The sequence below is a fragment of the Crocuta crocuta genome, unplaced genomic scaffold (genome assembly GCF_008692635.1).
Source record: "Crocuta crocuta isolate KB4526 unplaced genomic scaffold, BGI_CrCroc_1.0 scaffold176, whole genome shotgun sequence".
NCBI classification, from domain to species: Eukaryota; Metazoa; Chordata; class Mammalia; order Carnivora; family Hyaenidae; genus Crocuta; species Crocuta crocuta.
Window position 1 is genome coordinate 7,177,189 of NW_027531905.1, and position 13,009 is coordinate 7,190,197.

At 36.5% G+C, this 13,009-nt stretch overlaps 1 protein-coding gene across 3 annotated transcripts in view; it reads left to right on the forward strand.

The window, feature by feature from the left end:
* The window catches only part of DNAI7 (dynein axonemal intermediate chain 7), a 58,650-nt gene that overhangs the window by 40,487 nt on the left and 5,154 nt on the right, over positions 1-13,009 (forward strand). Inside the window, exons 10-12 of one of the 3 annotated variants that reach the window (XM_077774486.1) lie at positions 5,355-5,430; positions 8,174-8,334; positions 11,313-11,469. In XM_077774486.1, coding sequence (XP_077630612.1) covers positions 5,355-5,430; positions 8,174-8,334; positions 11,313-11,469 — 394 coding nt within the window. The remainder of the gene's footprint in view (positions 1-5,354; positions 5,431-8,173; positions 8,335-11,312; positions 11,470-13,009) is intronic. The other 2 variants (XM_077774487.1, XM_077774488.1) reach the window with 2 other exon arrangements.

Sequence of the window (13,009 nt, forward strand, 5' to 3'; positions counted from 1 at the left end):
ATGGCTTGCCTCCCTCCCTCTCTGTAACTTTTTCCCCCCCTTTCCTTCCCCCATGGTCTTCTGCTAAGTTTCTCAGGATCCACATATGAGTGAAAACATATGGTATCTGTCTTTCTCTGACTGACTTACTTTACTTAGCATAATACCCTCCAGTTCCATCCATGTTGATTTTTTAAAGTTTTCTTTAAACCTGTATTATATGAATTTCCAATAAGCAAGTACTGAACACACATTACTTTTCTAATAGAAAATGAAACAGAGTGTATTTGTTTTTGGTTTTAAAGAGAGAAAGTTCATAAGCCCCTATGATGATGACCCATTTGCTCTCTTGTCATTGTGAAATTCTCTCACCCATCTTCCTCTCCCACTTCACCTACCTGCTCCTGATCTTTAAAGACTTACCTTAAATTTTACCTCCACAAAGTTTTCCCCTTCGGGCTAAATTTAGATGTCTCTACTTCATTCTTATGATGTCTGATTATCAGAATTCTTACCTTAAACACTAAAGTATTATCTTGAGGACAAGAATATCTTGACAGAGTTTGTATTTGCCATAAGCACAGGACCTGCTACAGACAAGATAAGGGCTCCGTAAATATCTGTTGAATGAGTGAAGAAATAAGTGAATGAATGGATGGTTAAATGCACGCTTGTCACTAGAGATTCTCAGGACCCTTCCCTCAGCAGCTCTGATCTCTGTAATGATCTGACCTCATACGAGTGGTGATAACCGGGCTTCACTCCCCACCACAGCGCCTCAGGAAGTGTGCCCCCTTGCAGTCCTGTGGGAACTCAGAGTATTTTTGAAGCAATATTTATGGAGGGCAGTTAGGTTTGTATTCCTTTATAATCACAGCAATATAGGGAATATCATAACCCTAAATTCACAACACTGTTTTCTTTGTGTGGCTAGTATATTCTAAAATTTTTTTAACTGGAGTGTAAATTCATGAAATTTAACTTGCATGTATCTGTGTACCTGTGTTTGTGTAAGAGTATGGGACTACCTACAACATCAGTAGGTAAACTTAATATGTTTTGGTTTTAGAGGAAGAGATTTCTTTATTTTTACAACTTTTTTTTTTTTTTAATTTAGGGCAAACAACTTACCTGTAAAATTTTAGGTTGGCATATTTTAATATAAATATATTTCCCATATCTTTTAATGAATTTGGAGGCTCATTGCAAGGTAAATTGTTAGTATAATAATTCAGTAATTTATTACCCAACATACCTGAGTTGTGTGCCATTTGTGATCACAAATAAGTATTTAGTACCTTGTTAAAAAATTAAATCTCTTAGATTTAGATCTAAATGATCTTTTTTCATAGGTCTATTAAGAACTTTGCCAGTAGAGGGCTCTTAATACCATATTTTAGTTAATTTAAAGGTGTGATAATGATAATATGTTAAAATTATAGGTAGTGGGTAATATTGTCTTCCCAATTCATATATCTTACAAAATTTTTAGAAAAGCCTAATTTAAATTTTACACATTTATGAGAAATGTTTTTTTCTAATAAACACTTTCAGAAATATTTTAGTGATCTAAAAGGTATCTTTGAAATTTGTGAGGTTCTTTGTCTTTAAGATACTCTAAACAGATACAGGATTTAACATAAATAGGAGTATATATAATAGATGTAAAACATTTACTAAGTGGTACCTTCTATAAGAAATTCAATACGATCATTATTTTCAATGAGCTAATAACACTCTTGTGGAGGAGGGAGTAACAGTTGCCATATATTCTTACATGTGCAACAAGAGAGATGATGGATGGGAGTTAAGACATAAAATCTAATGCAAAAGAAAAATGTTTTGAGTGAATAGAATGGAATTCTCTGATGAGGTAAAATTTGATCTAAATATTTTGATAGGCTTGGAGGAGTTTAGATGAGAAGGAAATTATTCTGGTTATGGGGGAAAGTAGCACAGGTTTGGAAACCACTGACCTACAGATGGTATTAAAGCCATAGGAACAAACTCAGCAAACTCACGATAATTACTCTTAGCTTTTAGACAAAGTGAAGCAAATGACACTATATTTTCAAAATCCATCATTAATTGCTGATGAAGAACCAATTCCAACCACTTATTCTGAAGTCTAAATTTACATCGTTTTTGATGAGAAAATTGGATTTCAGATCCATAAGTTTTCTTTGTATAGATATTCTTTTGAGGGACAACAGAATTCTAGACATTCTATCAAATGTGTATTCAGTGCTGATGTTTTGCAGATGTGTAGTATCAAGATCCTCTGCTTCACTGATAACCATTGATATCAATCTCCTATGTTCTTTTCAAGTAATTTCATGATTTTTGTGGCTTTTGATTGGGTTAGTTATGTTTTTACATTTAAATCTGTTATCCATCTGGAATTCATTTTAGTGTAAAGTGAGAAGAATCCAAATTTATTTTATTTCAGAGCTTAGCCAACTGTCTCAAAACACCATATGAACCTGGGCTTTTCCTATTGTTCCAAAATGCCAAATGCTAAATTCCCAAGTGGATCATGAGATCTGTTTCTGGAATCTCTATTCTGTTTCCACTGATCTTATTCATGATCAGAGTGTTTCATATTAAATTCAAATTGCGTATATATTTTTAAAAATTTCCATGTTACAGTATCTGCACATTTATCAAGTTGCAATGAAAACTCCTTTGCTAGTGTTCTACGAAGTTCTTCCCATATTATAAGTCAATTCCTGTATCTTTTAAGCCAAGGTCTCATTGAAAAGCTGATAAATTCCTATTGTTGCATGTAATGGTATTGTGGTTATCAAGGGGAAAGTTTTGTTGAGAAACCTAAATTCTTAGCTTTCCTGCAAGGTAAGAAACCAATTTGGTCTAAACTCTGAAGAATTCTCAACTTTTTGAATTACAAATTGGAAAACCTGACTTGCTTATTGGCCTCATATCTTTGGTATTTTTAATGATCATAATATATGTGATATATAATATCACATATATAATGATCATATATAATGATATAATCATTAATGATCATAATGATAAGAAGGAGATGCAACTGGCTTTTTAATGGTAGATAATGTCCAAGGCCACCTAGATGTCCATGGACACCTCAGATTCAACATATCCACGACTGAATTCATTACATTTCCCCCAAACCTGTCCTTCCTCCTTGTCTTTTCCTGATAATCCCATCACCATCCACCTTATTACCTAAGCCAGACACCCAGAAGTCAGTCTTCACCTGTCCCTTGCCTTCTATATTGAGTTACCATCCAAGTTATGTTGATTCTGTCTCTGTGGCCTCTCTCATACATGCTCCTTCTAACGACCCTGATTACTTCTACTTTTATTTAGGCCCTGATCCTCTCACTCTTCACTAAACACTCCATTCATCAGCTGACCACTAGAATAGTCTCTCCAAATGCAAATTTCTTCATGTCACTTTCCTACTAAGTCTTGTGTGGGCTCTCTTTTACCCATAGGAGAAATTCTTACCTTTAGAGTGGCATCCAGTGCTCGCTTCGGCAGCACATATACTAAAATAGAGTAGCATCTAAACTCTACATTCTGGGCTCTGCATCTTTCCAGCTTCAGATCTTAACACCCGCTTAACATGTCTCACCCCAGCCTCACCTGACTACTTAGGGTGCTTGAAACTGTTTTGCTTCATGCTTTTCTGCCTTCACTCACGTTTGGAATTCTCTCCCACCGTTTTTCAGGAAGACTTAATTATCTTTCAAGATTTAGTTCAAATTTGGGGCACCTGAGTAGCTTAGTCGGTTAAGCGTCCGACTTCGGCTCAGGTCATGATCTCACAGTTCGTGGGTTCGAGCCCCGCGTCGGGCTCTGTGCTGACAGCTCAGAGCCTGGAGCCTGCTTCACATTCTGTGTCTCCCTCTCTCTCTGACCCTCCCCTCTTCACACTGTCTCTCTCTCTCTCAGAAATAAATAAAACATTAAAAAATTAAAAAAAAAGATTTAGTTCAAATTTTACCACCTTTGGGTAGCATTTCCCGTCTTCACCCATCCAAGGAATATTTTCCCCACAGAATGAACTGTTCTTCCCTTGTACTCCTATTGTGGACCCCCTGACTTTTTACTACAGCACCCACAAAACTGTATTATAACTGTTCACCTGCTTTCCTTAATAGACTGGGAGCTCCTCGAGTCAGGGACCTTGTCTTTTTTTGTTATTTACTCCTAGTTATCTGGCAAAGCCTGTACAATTTAGGCACTCTATTAAAATCCTTTGAAGGGTGAGTTAGTAAATGAGAAGTTTCAGAGGAGCAGTGGAAAGGGTTGGCAGAGAGTTGCAACAGTGTTAAAACTGGTCAAGAGGAAGACACAGAGCAATGCAGTGACAAGAATAAGGGAAAGAATTTATAAGGGGGACTTGGCTGTGTATGATGGTTGAGGATGAGAGACATGATGGCATTAACTAGCTTTAAGCTTCTGACTAGAATTTGGGTACAAGGTTTTTCTATTGCTCTAGAAGTACGGATGGCATTTGGGGTCAAATTAAGTTTGCTGGGTACCATCCAGTTTGCAAATATTAACACACACATACCTTTTTTTTTTTTTTACAATAACAACACTGCATTTTTCTAGCACTTTACTGGGTACAAAACCCTTTACTTCTATTATTTTATTTGACTCTTAGAACAGTTGGTTTCCTAAGCTTCAGTTTCCTTCTTTGTAAAACGAGGGTGATACCATCTCAGAGGGTTGTTTACAAGATGTAGTGTGTGTCTGGCACACAGTTAAGTAACAGGTACGTTGTTAGAGCAGGGATTTGAGGCCCCAAATGGTTAAGTGTCTTGCTCACGGTTGCAAAAGTAAGTTCGTGGCAGATTTAGATATACAATCCAGATCCAAGGCCCTCCTCTTAAAATGTTCATTTCACTATACCGTATAGTATCTTTTATATTATTTGGTGCAGGATGTCTTTAATTCCATTGAGAGGCTTACCCAAAAGCAGGCTTTGGAATTACTCTATCAGAGAACAGATTGCCAAGATGAAGCAAAATCTAAAACTCAAAAATAAAATCAAATATACAATCAAAATACAAATATAAATAAAACCTCATAGCTTGCATTGCTTCCTAGTTTATTTCCTACCTGAGGGCTGTCAGCAGAAAATCTGAGCAGGCCAGCCCCTGCCCTCGTGAGGGCCTATGGAGATGTGCTCCCATTTTAACTGATTTTTAATTTATTGTTTTTTAAGTCGTTTTTATGGCCGAGCAAGTGTCAGATTAGGGCCCTGGAATCAAGGGAGCAGGCATCTGAAGTGGCAACTGGAGCCAAAATAGGCTGAAGAGTGAATCTGGGCTGGAGCAGCCACTCACAGTCCTACCCGTCTGTCCCTGTGTCCTCTGTAGAGTTCTGTCCAGGAAGAAGCTGAAGCCACAAAATGTGAACTGGAGACGAAATTACTAAGTGAGACAGTTTTTGCAGGTAATCTTCTAAATCCTGTTTTCAGAATTTAACTTTATTGGGATTTGTCTGCTTACAAGAGAAATGCAGGGTCGTTACAAAAAAAAATTCAGATGTTACAGAAATATGTTTGAAGTGAAAATTCTTCGTAAAATCCTCTTCTGAACCAAGATAAACAAAAATTTCTGCTGTTTGTTTTCATTCTCTCTATAGCTGTCTTCTGATTTATGATGAAACCATGAAATGCCGTACAAATGTTTGAAAATTACCTTTTTATCAATAATATTTGTTATGTTATGGAACATATTTTACATCCATACAAAGAACATAATACCTATTCTTCTTATGTGAATAATATTCAACACTATCCTAAGTCAGAACACATTAATAACCTTGCTTTTTAGTAGCAATGGAATGCTATTTAAATCTTTACCGATAGTAAAGTTATTTCTAATTCTTTATGATTACAAACAGTGTTGCAATGAATATTCACAAACACACACATACAACCATAAATTGTTCAATCCTTCTGTATTAAATCCTACCTTGGAAAATAGCAATTGGAGATAGTTTAAAAATATCAAAATGATAGTGATATGTAATTTGCAAATATTTTAGTTTGAGATTTATGTACATCACTTCCCAGTAACTTCTAAGGAATTCATTTTTGATAGGTTTCTTTGCATATTTTCTTTTTTTTTTAACATATATATATATTTTAATGACTTTATTTTTCTCTTTTAATTTTTCTAATGTTTTTATTTATTTCTGAGAGAGAGAGAGGCAGAGTGAGCAGGGGAGGGTCAGAGAGAGGGGGAGACACAGAATCTGAAGCAGGTTCCAGGCTCTGAGCTAGCTGTCAGCACAGAGCCTGATGTGAGGCTCAAACCCACAAACTGAGATAATGACCTGAGCTGAAGTCAGATGCTTAACCTACTGAGCCGCCCCTCTTTGCATATTTTTCATAACAAACTTCTTCTCTATTTCTTCACCTTTTGCAACACACTTTGTCAGCATCCAACTAGCTTTATATCTTTATAACTTTTCTATAACCCTGAGGAGGTAATTTTCCTGTTAGAGATAGGATACTATAGTCAATTCATGAATATATGTCAATAATACTAAGGTTTTCTACATAGTGATCCCCAAATAATATATATCATAAATGTTTAAATTTGGATACAGTATTCTTTCTTTCTAGATAAATGGATAATTAATTAGATACTTTGAAAATTTAAAGCCTGCATTTGATTGAAGGTACAGAAGGGGAAAAGAGCCATTGCTTAAGTGGAATTTTCTTTTAATTGTCATTAATTACCAGTGCCTGATCTCCATAGATTAAATTCAGTGACTTCTCAGTGTGCTTCCTTTTATGGGAGAGGAAAATTGTAATGATAAATAATAAGACTAACAGTTTCTAAGTTTTACTGTGTGTCTGGCACCAGTTCTAAACTTTTTACATGTATTAACTCACAACTCCCCCCAATTCTATAAGATAGACACTAACATCTCTTTTGTAGAGGAAGGGAAGAAAAGACATGTTAATTAGCATATCTTGCATAAGCTAGTAAAGGGTGGAACCTATAAATGATCTGATTTCCCTTTCTTATTGATTGTACCACATGGAAAGATTCTGGGTAGCAGGTGGGAATGGTCCTAGTGATACGTGACTTAAAATATTCCCTTGATTGTGCACTGAGAATTATGGAATGATAGAATTTCCCCATAAAAAGTCTAAACAGAGGGATTAGCCGATTTAGTTTTTTTCACTTTTAAACCTCTGTCCCTTATTTTTGTTGGAAAAAAATTAGCCTTAATATATGCACCAAAATTTATTTTTTTAGCATTTTATTTTCTTTCAGATTTTTAGTGCCTTAATGTCCAACTTTTAGACATTAATTTATCAGTTTCAAATTATTGTGTTAAGCCATTTTTGATATAATGAAGGTAGCAGAGTATGCCACCCCACAATCTGTCATTGGCATAAGGATATTTTGAGTTGAGAGCAACTGAAAAGATGAAGATGCGAGGAAAGCTTCTTACCCTCACCCTATCTGCCTAAAACCGAGACATAAATTTTCAAAGGTGTCCCTTCTTCCCTCTCTTCCAGGAAGGACAGTGGTTAATCTCCAGAGACCCTTTCAGACCCTATCAGCCTGGAGAGGGGACCAGAGGAATCCACATAACAGACTTTACTAACTAGTCTTTTTTCTTTGTCCTCAGAAACCTAAAACTGCTTTCCTTTATCTTGTCATTTCTCCACAAATGTGTTGTTCTTGGTTGCAGATGCTCTCTAAGCCAGAGTTCTGAGCCCCCTCTCTGGGTTACTGATGTTTCCCTGGGTATCTCCCATGTCCACAGGAGGTATACATAATATGTGATGAATGGGTTTTTTTCCTCTTGTCAATCTGTCTTTTATTCTAGGGGTTTCAGCTGAGATCTCAGAAGAGTAGAGGGAAAATTATTTTTCCTCCTCTACAATACATATTTAAAGTTATTTAATAGTAACCCATGCTTATTATATACAAATTCTTAAAATGTTGGTATATAAAATACGAATGGAGCCCTCCCCTGTAGCCTACCATTATACATGCATAGTCCCACTTTGAAAGTTAGCTTTGTGAACAGTTTTGAATTAAACACTTTCTGAAGTTTTAGTAGCTAAAGAAAAACTTTGTTTCCAGCATCAGAATTTTTTCCTTTCTCGTCTAATACCAAAATGTTATGATCTATTTAGACACTGAATTAATCTGGTTAATTTTAGCACAGTTGTTGCTGATAGAGAATGCTAATGAAAAGCCATGTTTCTTTGGAGACAATGAGGTTGATTTATGCCAATTCACAACCCTGGGTGGAGTGTACCATTTGGATATCTTCGAGCTTCCACCACAGTGCAAACCAATGAAAGGCTGGATAATTGTGGAAGTAGGTTGATTTTTGAATCAAATTTATGCGTAAAATAATCTCTCATACTTTTTTCTCAAATGATCTAACAGCTAATGAACTTTAACCCTATTAAGCAAGCATAAAGGAGAAAAACTAATTTTAAACTGTCTTGAATTTATAAAATTTGAATCAGATACTAAAGGAAAGGATTCTAGATTAGTGCAAATTTTAAAACTATAAATCATACATGTTGATTGTAAACCTATAGCACTATGTTTAGATTGTGCCAGTTTGGTCTTAATAATGATAGTCTATTTTAAGATGCTGGCAAACTTTTTCTGTAAAGGGCCAAGTGGTAAACATTTTCAGCTTTGTGGGCATGCCAGCTCTGTTGCTACTCTCAGTGCTGCCATTGTAAGGAGAAGAAGCCATATGTAATCATTTAATTTTACTTACAAATACTGGTGGTGGACCAGAATTTTTAGGGGCCATATAGTTTGTGTACTCTGATCTAGACCAGTGGTTTCCAACATGTGCCCTTGACCAGAAGCATTAGCATCATTTGGGAACTTACTAGAAATGCAAATGCATGGGCCCCCATTTTAATCTTCCTGAATGAGAAGTCTGGAGGTGAGGCTTGGCAGTCTGTTGTAGCAAAACACACCTTGAAGTTTGAGAACCACTGGTCTGGATCCTTGATGTATAAAGTGTGGTCCATGAACAGCAGCATCAGCATCACCTAGAAACTTGTTAGAAATGCATAATTTGGTGCTTTGCCTCAGATCTACTGCATCTGCATTTTAAGAAGACCCTCAGGTGATTCATATGCCCATTTAAGGGTAAGAAGCACAGACCCAGGTGATGCCAATGGTGCTGATGCACGTCCCACACTTTTAGTAAGGATGCTAATGACAGCAATTGTTAGATCATTTTTGAAGGAGTTTCTCCTGTTTCAATGAATACTAACATTTGCCTTGGTATTGACTTGGTTTGTTTTAACTTTACTTCATGGTGGCTTGTTTCCCAGATAACCCTGTTATATTGTCATAGCCCCTTCCTCCTTCCCTCCTTGCTCTCCAGCCTTTCTGTTCTTTCCCCTGCCTCCCTCATCCCCTTCACTCTTTTTCCCTGTCTGTCTACCTCGTCCTCTCTCTCTCCTCTAGCACATCATGTACAGAGACTGCCAGGCATTTCTCACACACAGCCCTACCCATTAAGGACCTTGATGCATTCTCATATTCGAGTGGTATTTCTCAGCTTTGTTTTTTTCCATTATCACCCCCCTAAAGAGCCTTTGTAGACATTTTTTTCCTAACCACCCCTGCCCACAAAATTGTAATACCACAGGTATACAACATGTTTGTGCACGTATCATACATGTTCTTCACCTAAAAGAGTATGATTTTTTTCATGCCTCCAAACTAATTTTCAACCCCTTTGGGGTGATATTGCTATTACTTTCCCGTTCTCCCCACAAATGAAAATGCATTTTTAGACCATGCCTGGGGGAGATAATCTGGTCTGTAGCCACTTTGAAGAATCTATTTGAATCAGATTTTCCTACCTCAGGAATACTTGAAGGACAATGAGGCAGGGGTCCAAGAAAGACATCGCTTTGGTGAAGATAGGCCTTCAAAACGCTCTAGCTAGGGCGCCTCCATGGCTCAGTCGGTTAGGCGTCCAACTGTATTTCGGCTCAGGTCATGATCTCATGGTTTGTGAGTTTAAGCCCTGAGTCGGGGCTCTGTACTGACAGCATAGAGCCTGCTTGGGATTCTCTCTCTCCCTTTCTCTGCCTTGCCCCCACATGCACATGCTGTCTCTCAAATAAACATAAAAAACAAAAACAAAAACAAAAACAAACAAACAAAAAAAACCCTCTTTATCTGTGGAAAGATCCCAGCCAGAGTTGGGATTTCCAAGAATTTATTCAAAGATCTGTTCCTGCATTTTGTTGATGTCCTGATACCACCATTCCACATTCTCTACTTGAGTCCAGAATATCCTCTGTTGTACTTGTTTTTCTCTCCAGCAACAAAGAGGTCTTTTGCTTTTGTTCAAGTCTGTTCTCAGAAATCTCCCACCATGTCTAGAATTTTTACCCATCCAGTTTTTTCCTCTACTTTGTGCCATTCTTAATCTTCCCACCCCTTCTTCCCTAGATCCTTCTCTGCTACATTCAAATAATGGACAAATCTCCTTCATCCCAGAGAAATCTGCTGTTGGCTTAATTTACTCTCTCTCCCTAGCTTTATTGAGATCTAATTGACATATGACATTGTATAAGTTTAAGGTATACCTACCTGATTTTTAATTTACTTTTATCCATTCATTTTTACATTTCCCAAAATTTGCTTATACTCCTCTCTCTCTCCACCTACACACCCTAACCAATGTATTAGAATATGGGATTGGGGGTTCTATAGCTCTGTTTCTGAGTTGTGGCACCTCCTTGAAGTCATTTTGTAATCTTTGGCAAATTATGTGATTTCTCTAAGTCTTCCCTGTCAAATATGTTTTATAGAATTACTTGGAGGATTAAAATGATGAGTAAGTCCCAGGATAGAACCTGGCACAGGTTAAATTCTATAATTCAAATTTAGTGATTTTTTTTCCCCCCTCAATCATTATCTTTTAACTTTGTTGTGACTTTTTGTTAATCTGTAGTTAAATGAGATCAACCTTCAGTGCTTATTAAGAATAACTATATAGGGCCACCTGGGTGGCTCAGCTTATTAAGTATGTGACTTCAGCTCAGGTCATGATCTCATGGTTTGTGAGTTCGAGCCCCGTGATGGGCTCTGTGCTGACTGCTCAGAGCCCACAGCCTGCTTTAGATTCTGTTTCCCTCTCTCTCTCTCTCTCTCTCTCTCTCTCTGTCCCTCCCCCGCTTGTACTCTGTCTCTGTCTCTCAAAAATAAATATTAAAAAATAACTATATAGCTTGTTCAGCAACATTTACATCTTTGCTACTAGTCAGCTTCTAACTTGATGTTATTTTTGGTCATTTTTAAAAGCTACTCAAAGAAGGGCTGAGGAAATATATATATCCTCCAGAAAGTACAGAAGACTTTGAAACAGAAAATGCTTTCCCACCCATCGAGGTCACACTTGAGGTCCAGGAGGATGTAATCTTTTTTGAGGATCCTATGGTTGCAAGGTGGGATGCTGAAGGTACAGCAATACCTTAATCAGCTTTGATAATTATGTCATGAAAACAGGTATAACACAGGTCCTTAAAACAGAAAATACAGTGTCTAAACTCCCAGTTTCTAATCTTACACATTTCTGTGGCAATTCTAGGGTCTTTGTTTGCTCTTGATGGAAATGAATAGGGATTGGAGTTTATTTATTGAGTTCGTTCCTGAAGTGTTAACTGCCATAATTTCTGAACAGTTACTTGTGGTTATGTAATTATGTTTAAAAAAATAACAAAAATATCAAAATAGTATAACATCAAAAATAAATGAAAAACCTACTCTCAAAATGACTAAATCGGATTAGGGTGATTAAAATTTAATGTTAATAATCTATAAATTACATATCTTATTGCAAATAAGTATTGGAGATGGGGAGTTGGCCATTGGGAAATCTGAGACGGAGGAAAACTAGCCCTTTATGCCTCTTTATAACTTTTGATTGTCGAACCACGGGAAATTATTGCTTATTCAAAATGTGAAATAAATATCAAGAAAATCAGAAGTACCAGCAGAATACAAGCTGATGATTCACTAATCAACCCCTCATTTGGGGTTGGCTGACTAAACTTTGAAAGGTCTTGGTCTTGTGAATTAATGTATGCAGGTTTGTGGCTGCTGGAAGAAAGGTATATAGCTTTACTTTTAGCGTGAGTTATTTTACATTCATCTATTTGTGGAACGATTTACTTGGTGGCAGGTTGGGAACAGATAAGATCACAAGGTACAGAGCTATTACTTAATATATTTATGCAGTTAGAGGAGCAGAGCATTTAAGAATTTCTCTGCCAAGAAGGATAAATATTAAGTAGTTTAAACCTTTTTATGATTGCTACGGTAATCCACATTTTGGTTGTGTAGACATAGCCACAAGGTATTTATATTCTAGATATAGCTTATGTATTAAAAACAGTATGTCTGTCATACATTAAATTATAAAACACGTCAAAATGAATAGATAATTTTTTCCTCCATGTTGCTTTAGAAGTTTCACTTTTACTTTCCTTTAATGGTAATAGCCTTAAATATTTATGACATTAAAAACTATTCACACTAAATTAGAATTAGGCAAGTTATCGCACGTGATTCAGAGAAATCAAATGTGTAAAATTTGACTTTGCACTAATTAGCAGCAATATACAACTCCGATAATTCTTCCCATGTGGGGACTTCTTCCAGGAAATACCACAAATACGGGGAGTTTATCTATAGGTCATACTTAATTTTTGCCCTTACAAATTAATTTGGATACTGTAAAAACAGAAATAATTAGGAATAACTTAGTTTATCAATATAATTGTATTTGACATATTGAATTTAACAGTCAAAAATAGTGAGTTGAACCCTCCCTGTGAGGAGAAAGCCGTGTGGAGATGGAGAGGGCATTCTAGGAAGGGAATGACTCCTGTGTTCCATAATTACCCTACACAAGAAGAAATACAGAATAAATGAGACCTAGTTCCTTCCTCTAGAAGTTTTCAAAGTTGAAGGAGAGGCAGACAAGGCCAAGCCACAAA